A 22,569-nucleotide genomic window follows, 5' to 3' on the forward strand; every position below is an offset into this window, starting at 1 on the left:
CTGTATATTGCTCTGTGTGCCCACCACCCAAAGTCATATCTTCTCCTGTCCCCATATATTAAGACCCCTTTTACCCCTTAATCCCCACCCCTTCCCTCTGGCAACCATCACACTGCTGTTTGTGTCCACGAGTTTCAGTTTTATATCCCACATGAGTGAAATCATATGGTTCTCAACCTTTCTAACTGACTTATTTCACTTAGCATAATATTGTCAAGGTCTGTCCATGTTGTTGTAAATGGCATCCTTTCTCATGGCTGAGTAGTATTCCATTGTGTACATGTACCACATTTTCTTTATCCAGTCCTCTATTGCAGGACACTTTGGCTGTTTCCATGTCTTGGCCACTGTGAATAATGCTGCAGTGAACATAGGGGTGCATATGTCTTTGCAAATACAGGTTTTCAAGCTTTTTGGGTGTATACCCAGGAGAGGGATTGCTGGGGCATATGATAGCTCTATTCTTAATTTTTTGAGGAATCGCTAGACTGCTTTCCATAGTGGTTGTATCAGTCTACATTCCCACAAGCAGTGAAGGAGGGTTCCCTTTTTTCCACAACCTCTCCAACACTCATTGCTTGTCTTGATAATAGCCACTCTTAACAGGTGTAAGGCGGTATCTCATTGTAGTTTTGATTTGCATGAAATGAGACTTAACAATTTAACTGAACTGACTTATTTTCAGTCCTACATAATTGAGTCAATGAAATATGAAGCAATTACCAACTTTGCTTCTGCAATGATACAACAATTCCGTAATAAGATGATGATGCTTTGGGATTCTGGCCTACCCCTACTTTGGAAGAATCAGCTGACAGCCTCTCTGTTGCAGTCTCAAATCCCATTCCCTTGTCTCCCTTAGATCAGGCAGGGAGAGACTTCCATACCTTGTACGCTGGGACCACAGCTCCTGTCAGCAGGGAGCAGTTACGGAAGATGGATCACCCTTTCTCATCGCCCCTAGAAGATTTCAGGGATGGAAGTCTCTGAGGGGAGAATGAGACAGGCCAGTAAGACCTGATGAATAGCATAGGGAAACAGTTCAATGGCCAAGCAGTTCATAGCCATCTAGGAAATTGGAAAATCCTATCTTCTCTAACCAAGGACACTTAAGAGTAAATAGTTTAGACTTCTCCTCCCCAACCAGAGGCTAAATAGCTTAAATCACTCAACTCAGGGAGACAGAGAGCAGAAATCCAATTAGTGCCAATTGCCGGCCAAGGACAAATGAAGTTAAGGGAATAAATCTCATTTTGGTACATCAGCATAAAACTGAATATTCTATTGAGATCCTCCCCTAACCTCCCAGACTTTAAAAACCCTCAAAACAAAGGTTCTGGGGTGTGCTTTCCCTGCAGGGAGCAGGTCTGCACCTTTCCCTTCCCCCTCTTTTTCCCCAATAGGCGTACATCTCCTAAACTCTAAAGAACCCCACAAGACTTCCAACCAGCAGGGCAATGGGCAGTGGCAGCTCGTTCCAGGCTAAGCCCCTGAACCTGTCTCCAAGGCCCCCTTTTCTCTGACTTCTCAGTGAGCCAAAGCAGCCCTGACTAGGCTCTCTCCTGTTGCTGCTTTTATCCTAAGCCCTTCTTCCTTGTTTCACTGTCCCCAACTTTAATAAACATACTAGATAAATAAAATAGACTGTAAGCTCTCAGCAGTGAGCAAGACTTTGCTGAGTTCTGGCCCCCTCCTAATCTCTAGCCTCTCACTTCATAACACACTAATAGAATTGGTATCACATGTTCTGCAGGTGTTCACTAAATGTTCACTGATGTCCTATACTCATCTACTCCAACATACTTATTGCTTCTCATGCAGTTTTTCTGATCTATATTTTATTTCTCTTTCTTAACAGACAGTGTGGAGCATTCATTATTAAGACAAATGGGCAGCTCTAGTCCAGCTCAGCTGATTTCTTGTCCAATGATCCTTGTGTGGCCGAGATCCAACTTCAACCAACCGGCTAGAAGCTGCCCATTGTGAAACTTAGGGTTAGTTATACCTCGCCAACTTATTTATTCCACTATAAACTGTCTAAATTTGATGAAATTTGCTTTTTCAGCTGTTCTACAAAATTATTTAGGTAAATGTGACATGTTGGTTTTTTTAATGTGTTAATCTAACTGTCGTGACATTTTCTACATGTTTTATCCATTCCATAAATAATAACCACAATGAGAATAGTGAGGTGTCTTTCATTTTCTCTGCTTTGTGTTATTTCTTCTCAACCTTTTAGAAGTTATATTTCATATTTGTTGCTATCTATTTTAACATTTAGGATAAGAGTCATATCTAAATGTAATAGAATTTTTAATACTTTAATGCTTTTTAGCATGTCATATATTTAATCTTAATGATTCAGTTCTGCTTTGCTATTTTGTCACTTAATATGCTTTTGTCTAACTTTTTTATTTTTTTGTTACTACTACTCTTTAATTTTGCTCTGCCATGGTTTTCAAGATTTGCATAGTATTTATACTTTTTGATAACATTTTCCAAATATTAGAAATACCATCAACATGATCCGTTTTCATGTGATTATTATTATATTACATGTTTTCTCTAATATTGGAGATAATGCTTCAGGCTTCCTATAACATAAGCCATTTGGTATCAAATTTTATATAATATGGATCACCTAATAGAATTATCTTGATAAAAGAAGGGCTCACCTCTGACATGATCCCATAACACTGGCTAATATTCCACTGTATTTTATTGTTCTTTGAGTGCTTTAATCTTTTGACCTTTTCTTCTTAAATGTTACCAATATATTCAGTTATATATCTTATTAATTCTTAAAGGACAATTAACTGTTTTTGTAAAAAGCAAAACTATTCTTACACCAAAGGAAAACTTTAAATTCTGATTCTAAAACCAAGTCTTATTATAAAATTGGGAAATAGGCAGGGAGGAAAAGCTGTTGTTTAAAAGTTACAGAGCAAATCACAGTGTTATTAAAATTTCTGTAGTAGTATAAAAAAAAATCCTTACATTCATTTGCAGTTCTTTTACTGACTTCCTAATTTTAGAACAGAAGGGGGATATCCATAAATATTGGTATTACCTTAATAAATCTATCTCTTCCCTCTCCTGTTCCATCCCTAAATGTCTTCCATGCTCAGCAGCAGCAGCAGCAGAAATAATAGGACAGAGACCCCAGGTTTTCCTGGTGAGTCAAATAGGGTGTTTCTTTTAAAACTATAATGAACATGTTTGCAGTCAAGTTGTTTCATGAGCCCAGTAGGCCATATGAACATATACTAGCATGTAAGGATCCCATGTACATTAATTATTCTCATTTTTAAATGTAAGTAGACTAATAAATTCCACAATGAAATTTCAAAAGTTTTGTTTTGTAAGTAAAAATTATTAGTCACTGATGTTATAGATCTTCTTTTAATAGCACTATCCTGAGAGCAAAAAAAGTTAATTTTTTAATTTTCAAAATGTTAAACACAATGCTAAACAAATCCTGGACTATTAATAAAAATTAGTGATGCATTATTAGATAATGGGCTTGGATAATAACTGATGACCAAATGTGTTTCTTCCACAAAAGTATATAGATTGTATGTATACACATATATACATATATAAATTATATGCATACATACATATATTACATATATACACATATACATTATTTATATATACACACTTTCTTAGAATTTAGTTTTACTTTGAGAAGCTAGTCAAAACTGGAATTATTGTCAATCTTAATATATAGAGAACATTATCAACCTTCATGGCATAGCTTGATAGCCCAAACATGTTTTTTTTTAAAACATATAGATTAGAAGGATGAAAATTCTCCTTACATATAGTAAGTAAAGCCTGTTTTTTTGTTGTTGTTGTTATATATCTTCTATAGATAATTTGTAAAGTAAGTTTTTACTTCCTTAGTAGTCATTTTGGAAGGCAAACCTAAAGACATCTGAAATTCACTTTGTGTTAGGTAATAGTTTTGCAACCTGTTTCCCAAAGTCTCTGATACAGTCAGAGATAGAAAGATGGTAGCACATCAAAAGATAAAGGATCTTGGAATATTAAGACTTTAACTTCCTCTGTCAGCTGATTTCAGAAAGATGGTTTAGAAAAAGAGGTGCGATTTAGTTTATAACATTGCTTTATAAATGTCTGCCAATAACGGCAGTACAATATTTTCAAACAAATTTATATATAACTCCCATATGTAGGAGTGTGTTTCCTGGATTTATGCTATATTTAACTATAAAGTAATAAATTGGTGCCAAAAATTCTTTGTATCTTTCCCAGAGGTAGTGCTTGGATAGTATTAAAATATAGAATTAAAAGACTAGGAAAGACATTAGGAGGGCATACTAACCAACTTTGATATCATGCTTCAACATGCCCTATTGTTATAAAATAAATTGCTGGCCCCAGCCCTATACTTTGACTAAAATTTATTCTAAATATGTATAGACTTAAAAGAGGAAAAGGGCAAGATTTTACCCAAAGGATGGATATAATAGTCATAATTGGTACTGTTTCAACTCTATTCAGTGTTTTTATTCCTGTGCATAAATTCCTAAAAATGTTACCCACTTTTGCCCTTTTATGTTGAGTACCACTTTCTGATTAGCAACTACAGTTATTGCTATTTGTCAGACCTGCTCTGTGTTTCTGTCTCTTTGTTTATGCAATACATAAATTTGCTAATATTGTCTGCATTCTCCTGGTTCTTCTCAGAAACCAAGTGCCATCCAAGATGACTTGTTTTATTTCACACTGTCATTATTTTTACTTCTCCTTTCCATGTGACATAACCCTTCTTCAGTTTCTGTATAGTTTCAAGGTTATCTTGATGTTACCTACTTTCTGACCTGTAAGGATCTGCAAATATAAAATAGCAGGCATCAATTTCAAACCAGTAAACTACAGATTAAGGATTTCTAGTTTTATCATTCTTTTTAGGCTGCTGCTTAAGACAGTACCAACTAATATAATGTTAAGCATGATTATATTTAAGTGAATGAAGATACATAGTAACAGGCCAAATAGTCTTTAAGACATTTTACTTAGGATAGTGAGTGGTGATATCATATTCACATCTGATTTATTTTTAAAACGTAATTAAAAATTTTCCATCTATTGATTTTGTCACTTTTCCTCATTTTGATACGTATTTCTTAGTTACAAGAAGCCAATACTTGATTATTTACCAATATTTTGGTGCATAATTGCCTTAGGCCAGTATGTTAACCTCAGTTTTGCATTTCTATCAAGGTGTGTGCCCACAGGATATTGTTACTTAGTATTTCTCTAAAGGTGAACATCTTGGTATATTTCTTTCCTTTGGTAAACAGGAGGGTGAGAAGCTGCCTCTCTGCCCTTAGGGACTAAAGCCCTTCCCTGCTTCCTCTCTTCAGCCCTTTTACGTATTGGTTTTTGTTCCTCGTCAGACAAAATTTGGGGGCCCTAGAACCTCACATTTCTTTGGGATATACCTACAAGATTCTAGTATGCCCTTACACCTAAAGAGAGAATTTCTAATAAGAAAGCCCCTTGATTAGATTCTTACTTTTTCTTCATTTCCTCCCTTCGTGGAATAGAGAAGATAAAATAAATTTGTGATAGTTTTTCTTTTCTGGGGAAAATAACACTTGTCAGAAGATAGTAGTCTTTGTGTTATTATTTTGATTTGTAAGGAAAGTCAAGTTTCTGCTCCAAAGTATAAAGCCTTCAAAGTAAATGTCTCAAAGTTTTTAGCATTTATTTCTTCCCATTAGTTACCATCAACAAGCTTTTTGCCATCTTTGTCTTTGATAGGTTTCAGTGCTTTAAAAAGTTTTCCCTTTGGAAAATTCCAAGCTAAAAATCAAGCTATTCTTCCCATCCCATGAATTCCCTAAGCCTACCAGTTGTCCTTTTTCAATCTGGAAAGTATATCTCCTTTCCAATTTGTTTTCCAAGTACCATACATATCCTTGTTGTTTTAATCAATTAAAAAACAAAAATATCCCTGAGTATACTGACAATGAGAAAGACTTCTCTTTATCTGGCTTCCCCTCTTCTGGCTATTAGCATTCTGACGTCCTCTATTTTCTATTTTGGATAGAATTTCTCCAGATTTTTAGAGCCCTTGAGTCTTTCCATATCCACCCAATTCAGTTAACTTTGACTGAAAATGATAGGCTTAAGGATGTTGACTATGTAGCCAGTACTTAAGTGCTGTCATCTCTGCTTTCATTTTCAAATACGGCTCTAAACTGAAGAGAGAAAAAAAGAAATGCAATCAAGCACACTTAATTTTGGAGGAGTTTTGCCCAATTCCAACCATATTACCAGCGATACTTAAATTCACAGTGTATTCTCACAAAAGATGTCTCTGTTGGACTAAGTATATAATCTAATAATACTAACTTGAATTCTAGATTTTGGGAATAAAAGCAAAAGAGAGAAAAGGATCTTTCTGTGCCTCAGCTTCACTTAAGAATAGTGTTAAAGAGCATGCCTACTAACCCAAATACTTAATCCAATTTGGTAGAATTTCCAACAGCATAATGGGAAAGATATTTTTAGTTTAAGGAATCCAACTTAAAAGCAGCTGATTCATACTTAAGAGAGTGTCATTCTTGGTTTTCACAGCTTCTGTCCTTCCCTTTCTGAACCCATTGGTACTCTTTCAAAGCTCCATTTCATTCGCACTGGTTCGAATAATAACAGAGTGAGCATTTTGGAAGAATGGAAAAAAGAGAACCAGAATAGCTTTTGCTTGAACATGGAATGTTATATCCTATTAATCCTCAATTTCTTTTGCTTTATACAAGTATTACAAATGGAAATTTTAAAAGATGATGATTAAGCAAATAGTTACCTTTTTGTCTAATTTCTAAAAATCAGATGCAACTAGAAAGGATATATTAGTTAATACACATCTTTTTTTACATCTTTCTCTTATCTTGATTTCAAAAAGCTATTCTGTTTCCTCAAAAGGTTTCATAGGTACGACCCTAGGTAATAATGAATTGAGACATTTTGTGTTGTACTTTAGCAGATTTGTATTTTTTTGAAGTTAAAAACTTCTTATAAAGATTCTAACTCTGATTTAAAATATAAACCTAACACTATACAATTCACTCAGTCTGTTTGCTTGCTTCTTGAAAATAACTTTTTAACCCATTGTCACCTTTGATTAAATTTTGCATAGCCATTACAGAGAATTCAGCTTTCCTTACTTTCTTCTAAATATTGAATTATTTGGGAAAATATCCAAAATTTATTCTAAAGATCATTTCTTCATAGAAATCATCTAGTTCATCTACTCTGTTAAACATCCTTCAAACCAAACATCTTCATACACTCTAGATTAAGAATATAGTTTTTACTAACATGATTTAATCTCAGATCATGCAGTTCCAAAAGAATCTTGTATCGTTAATAAAGTACAATTTGTTCAATTATAGTAAGACAAGCTTGTATTAGAATATGTCTGAATAGGGTTGTGTGTAAGAATGTAACTACATCTTTTCTCAGAGGTAATTCCATTTTCAGAGACTTGCCAAGTTCCAGTATAAATATGAGCTTAACCTTCTCTGAAATACGAGTATTTGGATCCAGAGTTAGGAATCCTTGTTCTCCAATACATATTTCTTGAATCTCACTTCCACCTTCACTGATGAACAGCAGACAGACTAGATATGATTTTCTTTATAGAAATCAAGGCTACTTACCTATAGACAAATTCCTTTCATGTTTATCAATCATAGCAAGTTCTGCTTTTACTTCTGCTCCTTGTAGTAGTCAGAAAGTTCTTTACTTTGCTGATCTGTGCTCCCAAGTTCTTGTTTGCAGAAATGATACATTTACCATTCAAATCAGGACACTTGAGAGTGAAAGGAGTCACCAAAAATAATTAAAATTACTTTTGAAATACGAACTATTGAACAACAAAGAAGTTTATCATATTAACAAACCTGTAAAATCATTCTATTCAAAGACTATTTTTCAAAAATGAAACACTAATAATAATACAATAGGCAGAAACCTACACTGTCACAGGGAAATTGGAATGTAGGTTACCCTATTAATATATTACAGAATGAATGTAACATTATACTGGGATCCAAAAATACAGTCTGAAAGGTATTATGCCATAAGAGATAGGCCTGAACTCTTCTATTACTTTAACCCTGGAAACTTTATGGTTTCTGGTTTAGCCACTGATACAGCTATATAAATAGAATTGTGTTTAGGAATAAAACTGTTTCCCTGTTATAAACATGAAATCATAGAATCATATAACTTAAGAACTAGAGCCTATAACTGTAAATAATATTAAGATATTAGTTTTAAAATATTGATAACCCTGTGTAACTAAATTTGCTATGTACTTACTAGGTAGTTCTAAAGAGAAGTTTTGGTTAAGTTATTGAAGATTGTTTAAAGTCCATGATAATATTCCTTATAAAAGCTATATTAACTTTGTTGATATTGATGACAATCTATTATAAAAATCATACTTAGAATCGCGTTTTTGCTTACTATATTATTCCATGGCCAGAATAACACCTTATATTTATATAGCACCTTAAAATTTATGATAACTTCACATACATTATCATTTTATCCACTTAATATTTTTGTGAGATAATCAGGCAACTTTTTATAAGAGAAATGAGACTTAGAAAAGTTAAGAGAATTGCCCAAGATGACATAAATATTAAGTGGTAGGACCCAAAACTTCTAATTAATAATAAATTGTCACCTGTGAGGAGGCAAGTGATTCTGGGTAGTGGGGAGTGTGAGAGGGGAAGATCCTTAAAAAACACAATACTTTCAGAAATAATTTTTGTCTCATCCATGAGTTATCTTTTGTTGGATCACTAAAATTAAATCTTAGACAAATTAAATCTTAGACACAAATAAAATGTCTATCCTAATCCCTTAATCATCTGAGTTTGGATCAGAAATTATTTTAATTCTAAAATAAACAAATTGTGATAAACATGAAACTGTTTAATCATGCTTTTATCAAGTAACCTAAGTATGAACAGTTTCCTGACCAAAATAGTGGAAATAGAATTATTCTAGAATTTAGTTTAGATTAGTAATCAAAAATTTTCTTTAAAAGTGTTATAAAACTCATTATTCTGGGAAATATAAGAAGGAAGACAAGTTAAGAAAGGCCTTCTAAATTATCCAGAAAAACATTAATCCCTCTGATAGCAAAAGATAGCGATAGGTGGAGCCATCTACTCTTTATATTTGGGGAACATGGCACATTTCCACATTTTTGAAAGCATAAAGCCCACCAAGAAGAACAAATGAAGCTTTGGTTGCTTTTCTTCTTTCTTTTCATTCTTCTTGCTAATAACTGCAATATAGGTATTTATCAGTCTTTGTATAAACCCTCCATGAAGAGTTTGCTATTTGGGGAAAGGGTTATTGTAATTTAGGGTGTTTTTTTAAACATCCTAATGACAAGTACCAAACTCATGCCACTTTTTATACTGACAAAATGCATGTGGTTTTAAGATAAGTGGGGATCATTAACAGAATTGCCTACTGAAGTCTCCTTAGCTCAAAAATTGCAACAGTGCCTAAGGTTAAAGATAGCCTGATTTCATTGGAGTGAATTTTCTCACAGCACTCATTTTGATAATTATCTTTATTTTACAATAATTCATAAATGTTTCTTTTCTGGTTAGAAGTTTTGTAACTTCACAAAGTATCATGAAGTGATATGAATAAGCTCTGTGTAATTGCACTATTTAAAACATTTTTAACCATAGAAGCATCAAAGTCTCATGGTCCATAAAAAATTACCCATTGTTTTTATTAATTATTCCTGATAGTTACCTATTCTGGCATTGGCAAGTTGTTAAATAGGCATGCTCAGAGTCTTGGTAGATCAACAGAGTGCCAAATGTTCCCAAGTCATGGAAGGTACAATGGTATGTTATCAAACATCCCTCTTTAGAGAAATTTTGCTTTTTATCTTAGACATTTTAGTTAATTTCCCTTAATTTTGGTTGCTAGTTTTTAGAACTACTGGAACACTTGGTATTAGATTTCTGTTGTCATTTTCAGGCTGGGTAATTGATTTGGCCTACATACTTCTTTCAAGTTCTATTCAACTTTGTGAAATAAACTCAGGCTCCATGATGCTTGCATTTTTCTTGAACAACAACATTCAAACTCAAATAATGAATGTTGGCAGGGCAAATGATGAGATTTTCAGGCAAAAGAATCTGGCTAAACACTGATGCTCTGAAGTAGGCATTAGTCATTATAGATGCCTTTGCTGAAATTTTCCTATTTGAGTGTCTTGAGCAAGGCATTATCTCCAGTAATCTTTATCCTCAGCAGTGTGTTGAATAAAAATCACTTGTTGGAACAGAGTCTGTTCATTGGATGTTTTACTTAACACTAGGATAAAATATTACTCTGTTCACGTGAAAGTTTATTAATAATTCCCTGATTTTCTCTGGATGGTTGCTTTCTCAACCATAGGATCTGACTCTAATTTTGTATGTCACTAAGTATATAAATCTTTTTAACAAATCTTTATCAAAGATTATAACCTAATAATTGAGAAATAGATATGGCTATTTTTAGTGAGTCTTTTTATAGCCCTAGAATGCCTGCCTATCCAGCAGCAGGTTATAAGGTAACCTACTCTTCCTAATAGGATCTCCTAAAGCATTCCTTGTCTCCTCAAAATCCAGGCCCAATTAACGTTATTCTTAAAATCCTTCCCTTAAGTAATTATAAAATAAGAGCCATTTAAAATGCATTAAAACCCTGATTTTCTTTAAATCTCTTAATAGGAACCAAGGTTGCATTCTGTGAGAAGACGCTTTTCTCAATCTTCATCCGTAGATCTGAAACCTCGATATTCTCGAAGCCCACACTTCCTTCCTAGAAAAGACCTCAGAGCAGAGGGTGCAATTCTTATTCCACCTTCCTCTGTTGATTCTGTTAAGTAGAGTCTGGGATAACTATTTTATCCAATAATACAAAACAACTAGCCCTATGTGTGGTCTGGTAACAAATATGAGGGTTTTGGATGTGGTTAAGGTTGAATATTTTTGCTTTTTTAAGGGAATTAAATCTTAGTAGGCAGAACATTGGAGGTGTAGGATAAAATCGTGGTTTCCTTTACTACTTCACACACACTAAGTAACAAATAGAACAAAGGATATCTGTAAAACAAATATCTTGGTAAAGTTTGAAAAATTCAGTTGTCATCTATTTCATCAACATGATAATGTAAAAAACAACCACTTAAAAACATCTTTAGTGTTTGCATTTTTCAGTTTTATTCCAAATTTTTCATATATGTAGACATAGCCATGGCATATACAGAATATACATAGCAACAGGCCATTTGTTGTAATGTAGAAAATTTTTAAAAACATAATATATAAAAGATTCTAGCTTCTACATCATTTTGGTTTCACTGTATTTAGGTTAATGTATATTTACCCATATTAAATGTTTTTTATAAACTGTAGGTTTACATTAGAAATTTTGACAGATATTAATACATTTAAAAATAATTTGTATATATAATATATGGAAATCTGTCATATTATGACCATTTATTTTATACAAATTACTATGCACAAAGTTCACACTATTCTTAAGTATACTTAAAGATATCTCCGTATCTATTTGTGGCCCTCTTTTGTCATTCATGCAAGAAGTATAGGGTTCTTATAGCATCTTAGCGAGTATAAGCATTCACTGCATACATCATGTCAGGTTCAACACATATTTCTCCCCTTAACACAGTGACATTGTCAGTATTCCTTTTTATCTTCCATTCAGGTCTTAGTTTGTGAGATTATTTTATTCAGGTTAAATCCAACTATTTGTGAGAACAGTTTTCAATTAAAATAATACATTTAATATCCTAATGTCTATGCAAAAGGAAAAATGAAAAACTCAGCAACAATCCTATGTTTACCAATAGATTTTTATGCCTGTGCCCTAGCTATGTGTCTGTCTTTAGAGAATGACTTGTTTAAAACTTTTGAGTTCAGACTTACCTACCTGCACATATTGGATGTTTTAAAAACATCTACCTCTGCAAACATATCAATGATGAGTTTTGATAACTTGGTTGGATTTGGCTAATGCCCTTCTCACTACTCTCCATGTTAAGCAATAAGTTTTCACCATTTTTCCTTTGTTTTTCTGTCTGAGATCAGGTTGACTTTCAAATTTTTACACTTAGGTACACACAGTTATACATTTATACTGGTTTTTGTGCCCCAGAACTGATAGCTCCACTTTTAGATGGTCTCCATGAATTATGGAAAAAGGAAGTGCTATATACTCTCCTTAGGCTAGAAAACTAATTTAATGACATCAGTTACATCCAAAAATGTTTTATTAAAAATTTGTTATGAATTAACTACTTTCTAGAGGTTGACTTAATGTGGACATTTTAATAAGAAAAAACTTTATAGTTTGAAGACTGATTACTATTTTTTATACTAAGTCAGACAGTGTTATAATGAATGTCAAAAATATTTCCTTTATATTTAGCAAAAAATACTCCTTCCAAATCCTAAAATGGTGTGAAAATCCAACCATCAGCTTTTATACAATTAACTATACATATTTTCAATACTTCATTTTATTTTAGTACTTACAACTTTCTTCTATACCACCAAAATAGGCTTCTTACATGTTGTAACTTGATTTATTTAAATGCATTCCAGTAATGAGTTATAAATAAAACTAAACTCAGAAATAAAAAGTTTTGTTTTCTAAAAATGTAGGGAGTTTCCATAAAATAAGTTTCATAGAATTTTAAATATAAAGTTAGTGCAGTAATTTCAGTTTACCAGGATTGAAGATTCTTTGCTTTATGAAAGTCTTCATAAAGTCATTTACTTAGTGACTTTTGAAGGTAATCAAAAAATACCATATATTATTTATAATACATACATCAGTGTGATTCTATTAACGAGTCATAGTCTGCAGTGCAAAAAATACTGGAAAAGTGCCCTTTGTGCCTTGCTAACTATAGAACTGTGTAGCCTGAATTTAAAGACTTTTGGTGAAATCATTTAAAACATAAAGATATAAGTGTTCTTGGCCTTCCAAGTTAGCAAGAACTTAATACCTTTTGATACATTTTAAAAAATACAATACAGATGATAGCTAAGTTTTATATAAGCATACGTTTTATCGCACTTCATCAAGGTGTACCCCATGTCCAACATAATAGCTACATTTCATAAAACATGTAAAATATGACAGAGTATTCTTTACGCAATTTATAATAAAGTCTCTAATTTGGGGAAGTTAGAATATGTTTTGATCGTCATATATGAGATTATATTTTAGCAGGAATTATCCAGTATGTATCATTTTAGCTAACGGGGTGGTATATGCTTTGGTAATAACTGGAGTCAAAGGCATTTAATCTGGTTTCTGCAGGCTTGTTAGGAAAGATGTCATAAGAATACAGTAATAAATGTTCAGTAAATTCACAGAACTTAAACTGTTAGTAAATAGCTGAGTCTTTTAGTAAGTTCATTTGTATTAAAACTGTATGTATGAAATGAAAAAGTTTCAGTGTTTGTAACCTCTAATAAAATTCTCTGGCCTTGTTACTAAAATAGTTAATTCAAATAAAACTTTTGAATATTGATGTTTTCATGTATAGAGATAAATGTGTACTTTAAGTATCTATTAGTAAAATGTTGTTTCAAAATACTTAGTTTCATGAATATAATATACTTTCACTTAGAGAACTGTTGGAGTCAAGATTAGGAACACTGTTCTGAAAATCGGAAACAAAATAATCTTAAGGAAAAATAAAAATAGAGACTATAGTGTTATTAAAATTTTTTTAAATTTACACCAGGACACATAAGCAGGTTTAGACTAATAAAGGAAACTATTGAAAGCAAAAGAGAAATATATCATATTTTATGATAAAGGTAAGAATTTTTTCTAAGTTTCTATTTTGGCTGTCATGTTTCATAAGCTAGCTTTCAAGAACTAATTCTTCATTTTGAAACAATCATTGATAGATTTCAATTAAGGATTCTTATTTAGACTTTTCATCTTCAGGTCTTTGGATCTGTTATACTACTCCCTCCTCCCCACAGTACAGTGCCTTCAGTATATATACTCACTGATGGATTGTGGTTTTGGTGACAAGGATGGTGCTGAAGCTCTGGCATTGAGACAAGTTTGAGTCTAGGCTCTCCTGTTTTAGAAGCTGTTTAACCTTAGCCAAGTTACTTAATTTCTCTGTGCCTCACGTTTTCACGTTAAACAGAAAGAATACAGAATTAATGGGAAAAATAAATGAGAGAACACAAATAAGGAACATAGAACTTTTGATTCTCTCCCTTCACCTTTGCTTATTACTGAACCAACAGTTTTTAAAAATGGCAAAACTATGGACAGGAGCTTCTCCCTTTTTAATCTATAGAGAGGGTTTACTGAAGGGGTAGTGTATTTGCTGACATTTCTATTCAAAAAGCAATTTGTTATTGTCACAGAGGCATGCATGGAAAAAGACCAAGTTTTAGTCACAAAACATTGCCTGCTATAAAATTGTTATTGTTTTTCACACTTAGCAGTGATTCGCTTGGTAGTGAGCACTGAAGACTGAAGTGCTAATATCCAGTGTAAGCTATTTTTACTTCCTCATTGCATGGTTTCTGAATTCATGAAAGGCAGTTTTTTGTTGGGTTTTTTTGTTTTTTTTACAGACTTAAACACTTCTTGTCATTTTCAATTTTAGCGTTAGCTCTTTACATTTTGAAGCTGTTATTAGATCATACAAGTTCATAATTCTTTTATTCCTTTTATATTGTCTCACTTTATCATTAGTAATGATTTTCCCTTCAATATAGATTGTCTACTATTAATATTATACCAGCTTTCCTTTGGTTAATATATGCCTGTTTCTTCATGTCATATCTTCTTACGTTTAAGTATATACCTTTTAACTACATACAGCTTTTCAAATTTAAGCTTGAACACTGCTGTCTTTTGACAGAGGTTCATCTTAGGATGTTTTATTACAATTACTGATATATTTGTATTTATTTCTGCCATATTATGGGTTTTCTCTTACCAAATTTCTTACTTTTCCTTGCCCTTTTTTTCTCATGTCTTCTGTTGGATTGTTTTAACATTTCATATGACTTGAAAAAAAGACATTCTGTTGGTATTTTAATGATTAACCTAAAGTGTGTAACATGCTTGTTAACTTTATATTTTTTAATATTTATAGCTTTTTAACCAATAGACACTTCTAGACTAGTTCAAAGGAAGCCAAAGTACTGAAACTATCTTATTTAACATGTTCCAAAGTAAAAGATAGTACCTTTTTTAAAAATTTTAATCAAGCCCGGCTGGGCGTGGCTCAGCAGTTGAGGGTTCACCCAGGATCCAGGCGATCAGGGTTCGATTCCTGGTCAGGGCACATGCCCGGGTTGCAGGCTCAATCCCCAGTTGGGGGCATGCAGGAAGCAGCCCATCAATGACTCTCTCATCACTGATGTTTCTATCTCTCTCTCTCCCTCTCCTTTCCTCTCTCTGAAATCAATAAAGATACAACTTTTTTAAAAAGTTCTCTTAAAAAATTTTAATCAAGAAAAAATGTAATTGGTCATATTTTTATTGAATGTGTTGAATTAAGAGATAGAACTATGGTTCCAGTCTATAACAATCATAAATTAGTTTTTGAAGGTTTGTCGTCATGTTAAAGTTACAAATCAGTGATTGTCAACTAATGCGGGTACATGCACAAGGCATAGCCTTAGGAGTGGTATAGCATAAGGTCAGTACCATTTTCACCATACCATACACTAAGAAAGGTGGCATCATCCATTTCCATAGTTATTCCTAAATCTGTCCCCTCCAGTTTACCCAGTGAATCTTCCAGGCCTCCTGCAGACATTTCATCCCAAATCCTTAATGACTTGAAGGCAGGGCTCATCTCTCCTTGGAGCTATAATTTTCTTCTTGCAGATGGCACACTTGGTTTCCTGAAACATCCTGACATCTTTTATATCATCTTGTTCGTAAGTGAGGAAGGGTCATGTACTTTAAAATCCATGGTGAGTTAAACTGTGTCATAAACCAAATGGAGGTTAAACTCAGTTCACAGCCAAGGATGGAACTTCTATACTGTAGCCTCACCTTACTTTGGTAAAGATTCAAATACAGCTGAACCTCCCAATAGCAATTCGTGGGAAGAGGCACAGACTATATTATTTCTAGTCATCAAGGCATTGAAGGATCTTCTTAGTGGACAGCTCTTCCCAATTCCCTTTCCTCATCATGAAAATATAAGTAAAAACTGATTGATGTAATATAATCTTAAGCAGGTATTTTAAATGTGGTCGGTGATTCCTATTAGTTTCCTTAATTCAGAGGATCTATACTGGGTAATCCAGGACTACCTGAACATGAAGGAAGAGCCAATTTCACCTCCAAATGGGTTAGTGCTATAGAGGAAAGCTTAGGCTGGGCTGCTTTTTTCCTTTGTCTCAGAAAAGAATAAGACACTCTTCTTGAGAAGTTAAAATCCCTACTAAATAACCTTTATTAACTTGGTTGTTACTGTTCTGGCCCTTCCAGCAATATTAACCTTCAAATTTGGTGTGTTACTATTGATAAAAGCTAACCAATCCTATCCCCAAGTTCCTGTTAGAGAAAGGGGCAGGACTAGCTGTGTTATACTGAGATGACATATTTGATACTGTCTTAGTTTTGCAAGGGACTCAAAGGCTTTATTCTAGAACTGATCCCTGTAACCTGTGCTCTTGGTTACCCTAACCTGTCCCGTAGCTCCCCTTAAGCTCTACGAACTAGTAAACCTTTGCTGCAAAAATAGACACATTGCTGTCCATATGTCGACACCCTTTTAGGTCCTCTGATATTCACTCTGGCAAAAGAGAGCGAGGATCTACCAAGGTTTATAGTACCCCATATCTCACCAACAATAACAGTTTTATATTTGTTTTTTATTTTTAATATATCTTTATTGATTTCAGAGAGAGGAAGGGAGAGGAAGAGAGAGAAACATCAATGATGAGTCATCATTGATTGGCTGCCTCCTGCACACCCCCGACTGGGAATCGAGCCTGCAGCTGGGCATGTGCCCTGACCAGGAATCAAACCACAATCTCCTGGATCCTAGGTCGATGCTCAACCACTGAGCCACTCCCGGCCGGGCACACAGTAACGGTTCTGTATCTGGTAGAACTATGGAGGCATTGCCTCCAGGAGGCAGTTATAGATTATCATACAGCAACTTTATGGACGAAATCTTAGTGAAGAGGCATGGCTCCCCCATAACTCAGTGTTGCACTAATGCAGGCCAACAATGCAACTATAATCACTAGGGGTCAGGCAGAGTTCTGGGAAACCATCCCTACCATAATGCCCAAGGAGGAATCTGCTGAATGCTTGGTACTGCCACATGCTGCCCAAGTTACTTTATAAGTTATCCTAGTTGGAGCCCCACACCTGACCAACTAGACTTTATTTTGGTTTTAGAACTTCCCAAATCTAAAGAACTATGTCCCTATCACAAGTACAACTACAAAAAAAATTTAAAAATTGGCCTGTGCCCCAGGGCCCATGTTTCAGCCTAGGCCTTCTTGAGTACTTCAGCAATCAACTTAATAGTCAATTTATCAAGCTCTTGGCCCCTACAGTCACACAGGTCCTTAGAAAAATAATGAGGCCTACTTCCAGAATAACAGATTTCAGTGAAATCAGATTATATTTATTTCTTGTTCCTGCCTATTCTTGACCTCCATACAGCCACAGGTCATCTGACTTCAGAGATGCCTGATCTATGAGTTCACTTGTGGAACAGCCCTCTAATATAGAATGATGCCTCTTGACATACACGGTGCGTTGCTCACAACTTCTTGCATGACTTCATAAATAGAACTGTAGTCTACTGAGTTGACAGCTTGTTATTACTGTAATGGACACTCTATGAATACCTGATCAGTGCTCTATCATAACCTTCTGCAACACTGTCTCCAAGAATAACCTAAAATGAAAACTTGAGAGTTTCAATAGTAGTATTTGAGAGAAACCTTTCTGGTAAAGGGATCCAAAGATGCCAGATAAGGTGTTAACAGTTCTGGCGTAGGGGGATTCTTAGATGCCTACAAGTTTATCATCTCCCAAAAGTGGTTAGGATGCCCTCTCTCAGGAGTGCATGCCCTCCAGTTTTGAGTTTTACCTATCCTCCACTCACCATTCTTAAAGTGCTGGGTCAAACTGAATACATCCAGTACCTAAAGGATATCTGCTTTACCTCCTACAGAGAGAATCAAACTGGTTCATCTTCCGTATCACCACAGAATAGGCCAGATCCAACTTACCAGTTTTTCATTCAAAATAACTTATCTTCTGTAATAATTATGCCTTCTCCTCTTATAATCCCCTATTTCCTTGTGCCCTCCAGTACCACAAATATTCTGGTAGCCAGTTAAATGCCTGCACAAATGACAGACTGCACAAAAGGAACTCCATTAACACCCAGCAAGCAAAGGTCCAGTGTACTGACCAACACTAGGCCATAGGAAAGCTCAGTCAAGTGGAAGACACTCTCTCCATTCATGACAGGAACTGTAAGACTGCTTAAAGGGCACTGCAAAGGCAGAGGTTATCATTCCACTGGTTTCCCAAGTCTATTTTCCATCACCCATATAAACACATCCCATGTCTTTCACCACTCTGCTCCATCCAGGGTATTCTCAATCCTAGGCCCCAGTAATCTGCCCTAATAATCCCAGCAGGTAACTGGAATATGTCATATAGAAAGCCCAGGATTCCAGTGTAACGAATAAGGAGGGTCTGAAGGAACATTTGTAGAAACAGTCATTCCACTTTTAGAATGCCTTCCAGCATTATGTTTTAAGCAGTGTTTCCAAGCAAACAGAAACCTCTTAATGGAAACTGGAGCCAAATAGCATATAAATTAAGTCTGGGGGACTAGCAGCCTAATAGTTTACTTCATAGTGAGCCCTCTCTACTTGCTACTATGCTTAGAATGGATATTTCAAGGCAGGTTCTCATTTTAAACTTTGGCCTAGCTGTCCAGTCAATCACCTATCAGATACAATGCTGGCTTACTGTGTAGTCATTATATAAATTAATACCTTAACATCTTCTTTGTGATGTTCCTATGGAGCCTTGGAGAGATCCCTAAATCCAGTTTGAGATTCTTGGAGCACTGATCATTCCTCCCTTCACCATCACCTTCAACAAATGCAACAGTACATATCTGAATAAGGTACTTATGAACTCCTAAACTTTAATTACAACTTAAAAGAGCAAAAGAAATAATCAGTAAAAACACTTAAAAGTAAATGTATTAACATTTATAACTATTCTACAATTTATTGTATTATAGATCCTGACTGATGAAAATAAATGGAAGACAAATTATGTATGTGAATAACAAAATTGAGACTAATATAAAGAAAACACTGCCCTTTTGAACCATTTATAGATTTTTTTAATCATACCTCTAAATCTGTTATTAAAGTTTAAAATTTTAACATACCAAGTACCTCAAGAGAGCTTTAGAATTTATCATAGATAGTCCAAACAAACTTAATGGATACATTTATTTATTAGCTTACAAAACATTTAGAGTAAATGTCCTTTTTCAGTAGTCTGAAGAAAACTGAGGATTCTGATCTTTTTTTATTGCTTTCTGTAAAACAGCAGTGGTTGCAGTTATCACTCATTTTAAAGCAATAAAATTTTTCTTTAAATTCGGCAAAATTCTAAAGATTCTGAAACCTCAATGCTCAGTAATTCAACATGTGAGACTAGAGCCATCTACTGGTTGAAGTGTAATATTACAAAGCACAACTACTAGACTATTAATATTAATTAACAAAGTATAGGGAGTCATGGTTGTAAGAAATGAGACCCAACATATGTAACAAAGTAGGGCTAAAAGGTAGGGGGCCTCCAATCCCCACTCTTAATTTGCCAGCAGAGGCTAGACCAATGGAAAACAAGGCAATAGAGGTAGTCTGGGCAAATAACCTAACTGGTTTAGGAGGTACAATAAGAAGGAATAGTATCAGCAAAGTTGTCTCTTAACCATCTTTCCCCAGAGACGTCTTAGAGACAAAGGACAGTAGTTAATGGACACAGAGGTGGGCATCTGAAAGGTTTTTAACCTCTTCACAGGGACATCACTTAATGTGCTCATTTGATGCAACATTTTAGAAAACATTAATATAACTTTCCTGAAAATGCAAAATAAAATAACATATTTGCTTTTTTACCACAAGTCATAAACCATAAGAATGAGTTTCTAGGTCCTATGAGCTTTCACCAGCCAGGCCCTGGACTGGTCCAATCGTGGAAACAAGAGCCCAGTTTCAGGTCCCAGACTCCTCCCTTCAAAAGGGCAAGGATGTCCATAGAATCGAGGCAAGAAATTGAGCTCTCCAAGGCCCCTCTCTGTGGCAGAAACCCCCAACCTGGACAGCAGCTTGTCAGCTAGGCTTGGGGTGACAGGCTGGAGCAAAGTTCCAAAGACTCTCAAGCATTCCAAGGCCACATGAAGCACAGTACCCAGCCAGGGAGCATCCACTGGGCTCTCCCAGTTCAATTTCCATGGTGTATGCCTTTGGACAAAGCCATTAGTTTGTCGGACACAGCTGGACACTGCCTCCAGAGCCTTATAGATCTGAAAGTTAGCATAGTGGTCTGCTACCTGCTTGGGCAAAGTGGCCACTGCACTCACCAGAGCATAGTCCTCTGCCTGGGCACGAACTGATGGCCCCGCCAACCCTGGCTCACTGGGAAAGCAAGTAGTGCAGAAGGCTGGGTAGGTGCCAGAAGGGTTTATCCTATTGGCAGTGCATCGGTTCAGGAGACCTCCCAAAGCATCTGCCAGCTCAGAGTCTAGCAACTTAACCACCTTTTCATCATAGTAATCACAGTCCCAGTTGGGGACACCCTGACGGAGGAGAAAGTAGCGGAAGCCATCCACAGTGTAGCGTTCAAGGCAAGTTCTGGGATCCACGACGTTGCCCAAGCTCTTAGACATCTTTTGGCCACAGACTGTCCAGTGAGAATGGACATAGATGCGGTTTGGTGGGCTCATGCCTGCCCCTAAGAGGAGAGCAGGCCAATAAATAGCATGGAACTTGAGAATGTCCTTGCCTATGATATGAGAGGTGGTCGGCCACCATAACTTGAACTCAGCATTCGGGTAGCCAATTACAGTAAGGTAGTTGACCAAGGCATCCAGCCATACGTAGATGGTCTGCGAATCGTCCCCGGGCACTGGAATGCCCCAGTGCAAGTGGCTACTCCTGCGAGAGACTGACAGGTCCGGCAGCTCCTCCTCCAGCCACTGAAGGACAGCGTGCTGGAAAGGCTCGGGGGTGATCACCTGCGGGTTGTCCCGCAGCCACCGCTGGAGCGGCTCCCGGAACTGGGAAAGCCTGAAAATGTAGTTTTCTTCCTTGGTCCAGGAGACGGGGTGCCCGCTCTCGACAGATACAGGGCAGGGCTCCCCCGACGGGCCGGGCTGCCGGCTGACCTTGGTCTCAGGCAGGAAGCACTCGTCAGAGGCGCAGTACCAGCCTTCGTAGAGCCCCTTGTACAGCAGACCCCGCGCCTTCAGCGCGCCCCAGAAGTGCTGCACCGCCGCCCGGTGCCGGGCCTCGGTGGTGCGGAGGAAGTCGGTGGAGGAGATTCCCGAGTCCCGGAAAAGCTGCTGGAACTGGGCCGAGACTCGGTCGCACAGCTCGCGCGGGGCCAGGCCCGCAGCGGCGGCTGCCTGCTGAATCTTCAGGCCGTGCTCGTCGGTGCCGGTGGAGAACCGCGTGGCGCCGGCGCCGGGAGCTTGGAGGCGACGGTGGCGGCACAGAGCGTCCGCCAGCAGCGCCGAGTACAGGTGCCCGATGTGCGGCGCCGCGTTCACATAGAAAATGGGTGTGGTGAAGTAGGCGCGCGCTTCGCGAGCTCCGTCGCGGGCACCGAGAGAGCCGGAACTGTAGAGACGCGGGCTCGAGGCCTCCAGGAGCGGCAGCCCGCTCGCCCAGGAGCGTCCCAGCAGCCGCTCGGCGGGAAGCCGCAGCATGACGCCGAGAGGGCCCCACCGGCGGAGGGGGCGTTCAGAGAGCGCGTGGGACGGGCGCATGCGCAGCCGGCCCAGCCGCTGCTTCCGGCTCCGAGCGCCGGCCCCGCCCGCCGCCGCCCGTCCCGCGCCTGCGCCCGCGCCCGCGCCTGCTCCTTCCGCCCTCTCGGACCGCGGAGCTTTCCGCCGCGAGTCCCGGCGGCGTGCGGGGCTGTCGCTGGTTCCTCTAAGCCCTAGAGGACCTGGGCTCGGGGGGCTGTGAAAGCGGGCAAAGCTGTATCTTTGTGTAACTTCCTGTATGCCCTGCCTTGGGTGGAAGTTTTAAATTTACGGATCTGTTTTCCTCTCACGGCCGAGCTGCTCGTGGGCGGGGACTTTGCGTTCGGGCGTCTCCGCCGTCGGCGGCCGGCGCGGGGGGCGCCTCTGCGTGGGCCCCGCAGCTCCTCAGTTTAGTCTCGGGCCCTCGTGGGCACGTC

General features: G+C 37.1%; 2 protein-coding genes across 3 annotated transcripts in view; one reads left to right on the forward strand and one right to left on the reverse strand.

Moving 5' to 3' along the window:
• Nucleotides 1–10,958, forward strand: part of BOLL (boule homolog, RNA binding protein) — a gene marked incomplete at both ends in the record, with an annotated part of 54,619 nt that extends 43,661 nt beyond the window's left edge. The window contains one exon of one of the 2 annotated variants that reach the window (XM_081142145.1): nucleotides 10,800–10,958. In XM_081142145.1, the coding sequence (XP_080998271.1) occupies nucleotides 10,800–10,958 (159 nt within the window). Of the gene's footprint in view, nucleotides 1–1,858; nucleotides 1,883–10,799 lie in introns of those variants that run through there. The other variant, XM_081142146.1, reaches the window with a different exon arrangement.
• A 2,882-nt stretch (nucleotides 10,959–13,840) lies between these two features.
• MARS2 (methionyl-tRNA synthetase 2, mitochondrial) lies at nucleotides 13,841–22,156 on the reverse strand (the record flags this gene model as incomplete). Its single annotated transcript, XM_081142147.1, has 2 exons — nucleotides 13,841–16,080; nucleotides 19,140–22,156. The coding sequence occupies one exon, from the start codon at nucleotides 22,154–22,156 to the stop codon at nucleotides 20,315–20,317; it is 1,842 nt and encodes a 613-aa protein (XP_080998273.1). The 3' UTR covers nucleotides 13,841–16,080; nucleotides 19,140–20,314.
• Nucleotides 22,157–22,569: the final 413 nt, after the last annotated feature.

Source organism: Miniopterus schreibersii (genome assembly GCF_964146895.1).
Source record: "Miniopterus schreibersii genome assembly, chromosome: 7".
NCBI lineage: Eukaryota > Metazoa > Chordata > Mammalia > Chiroptera > Miniopteridae > Miniopterus > Miniopterus schreibersii.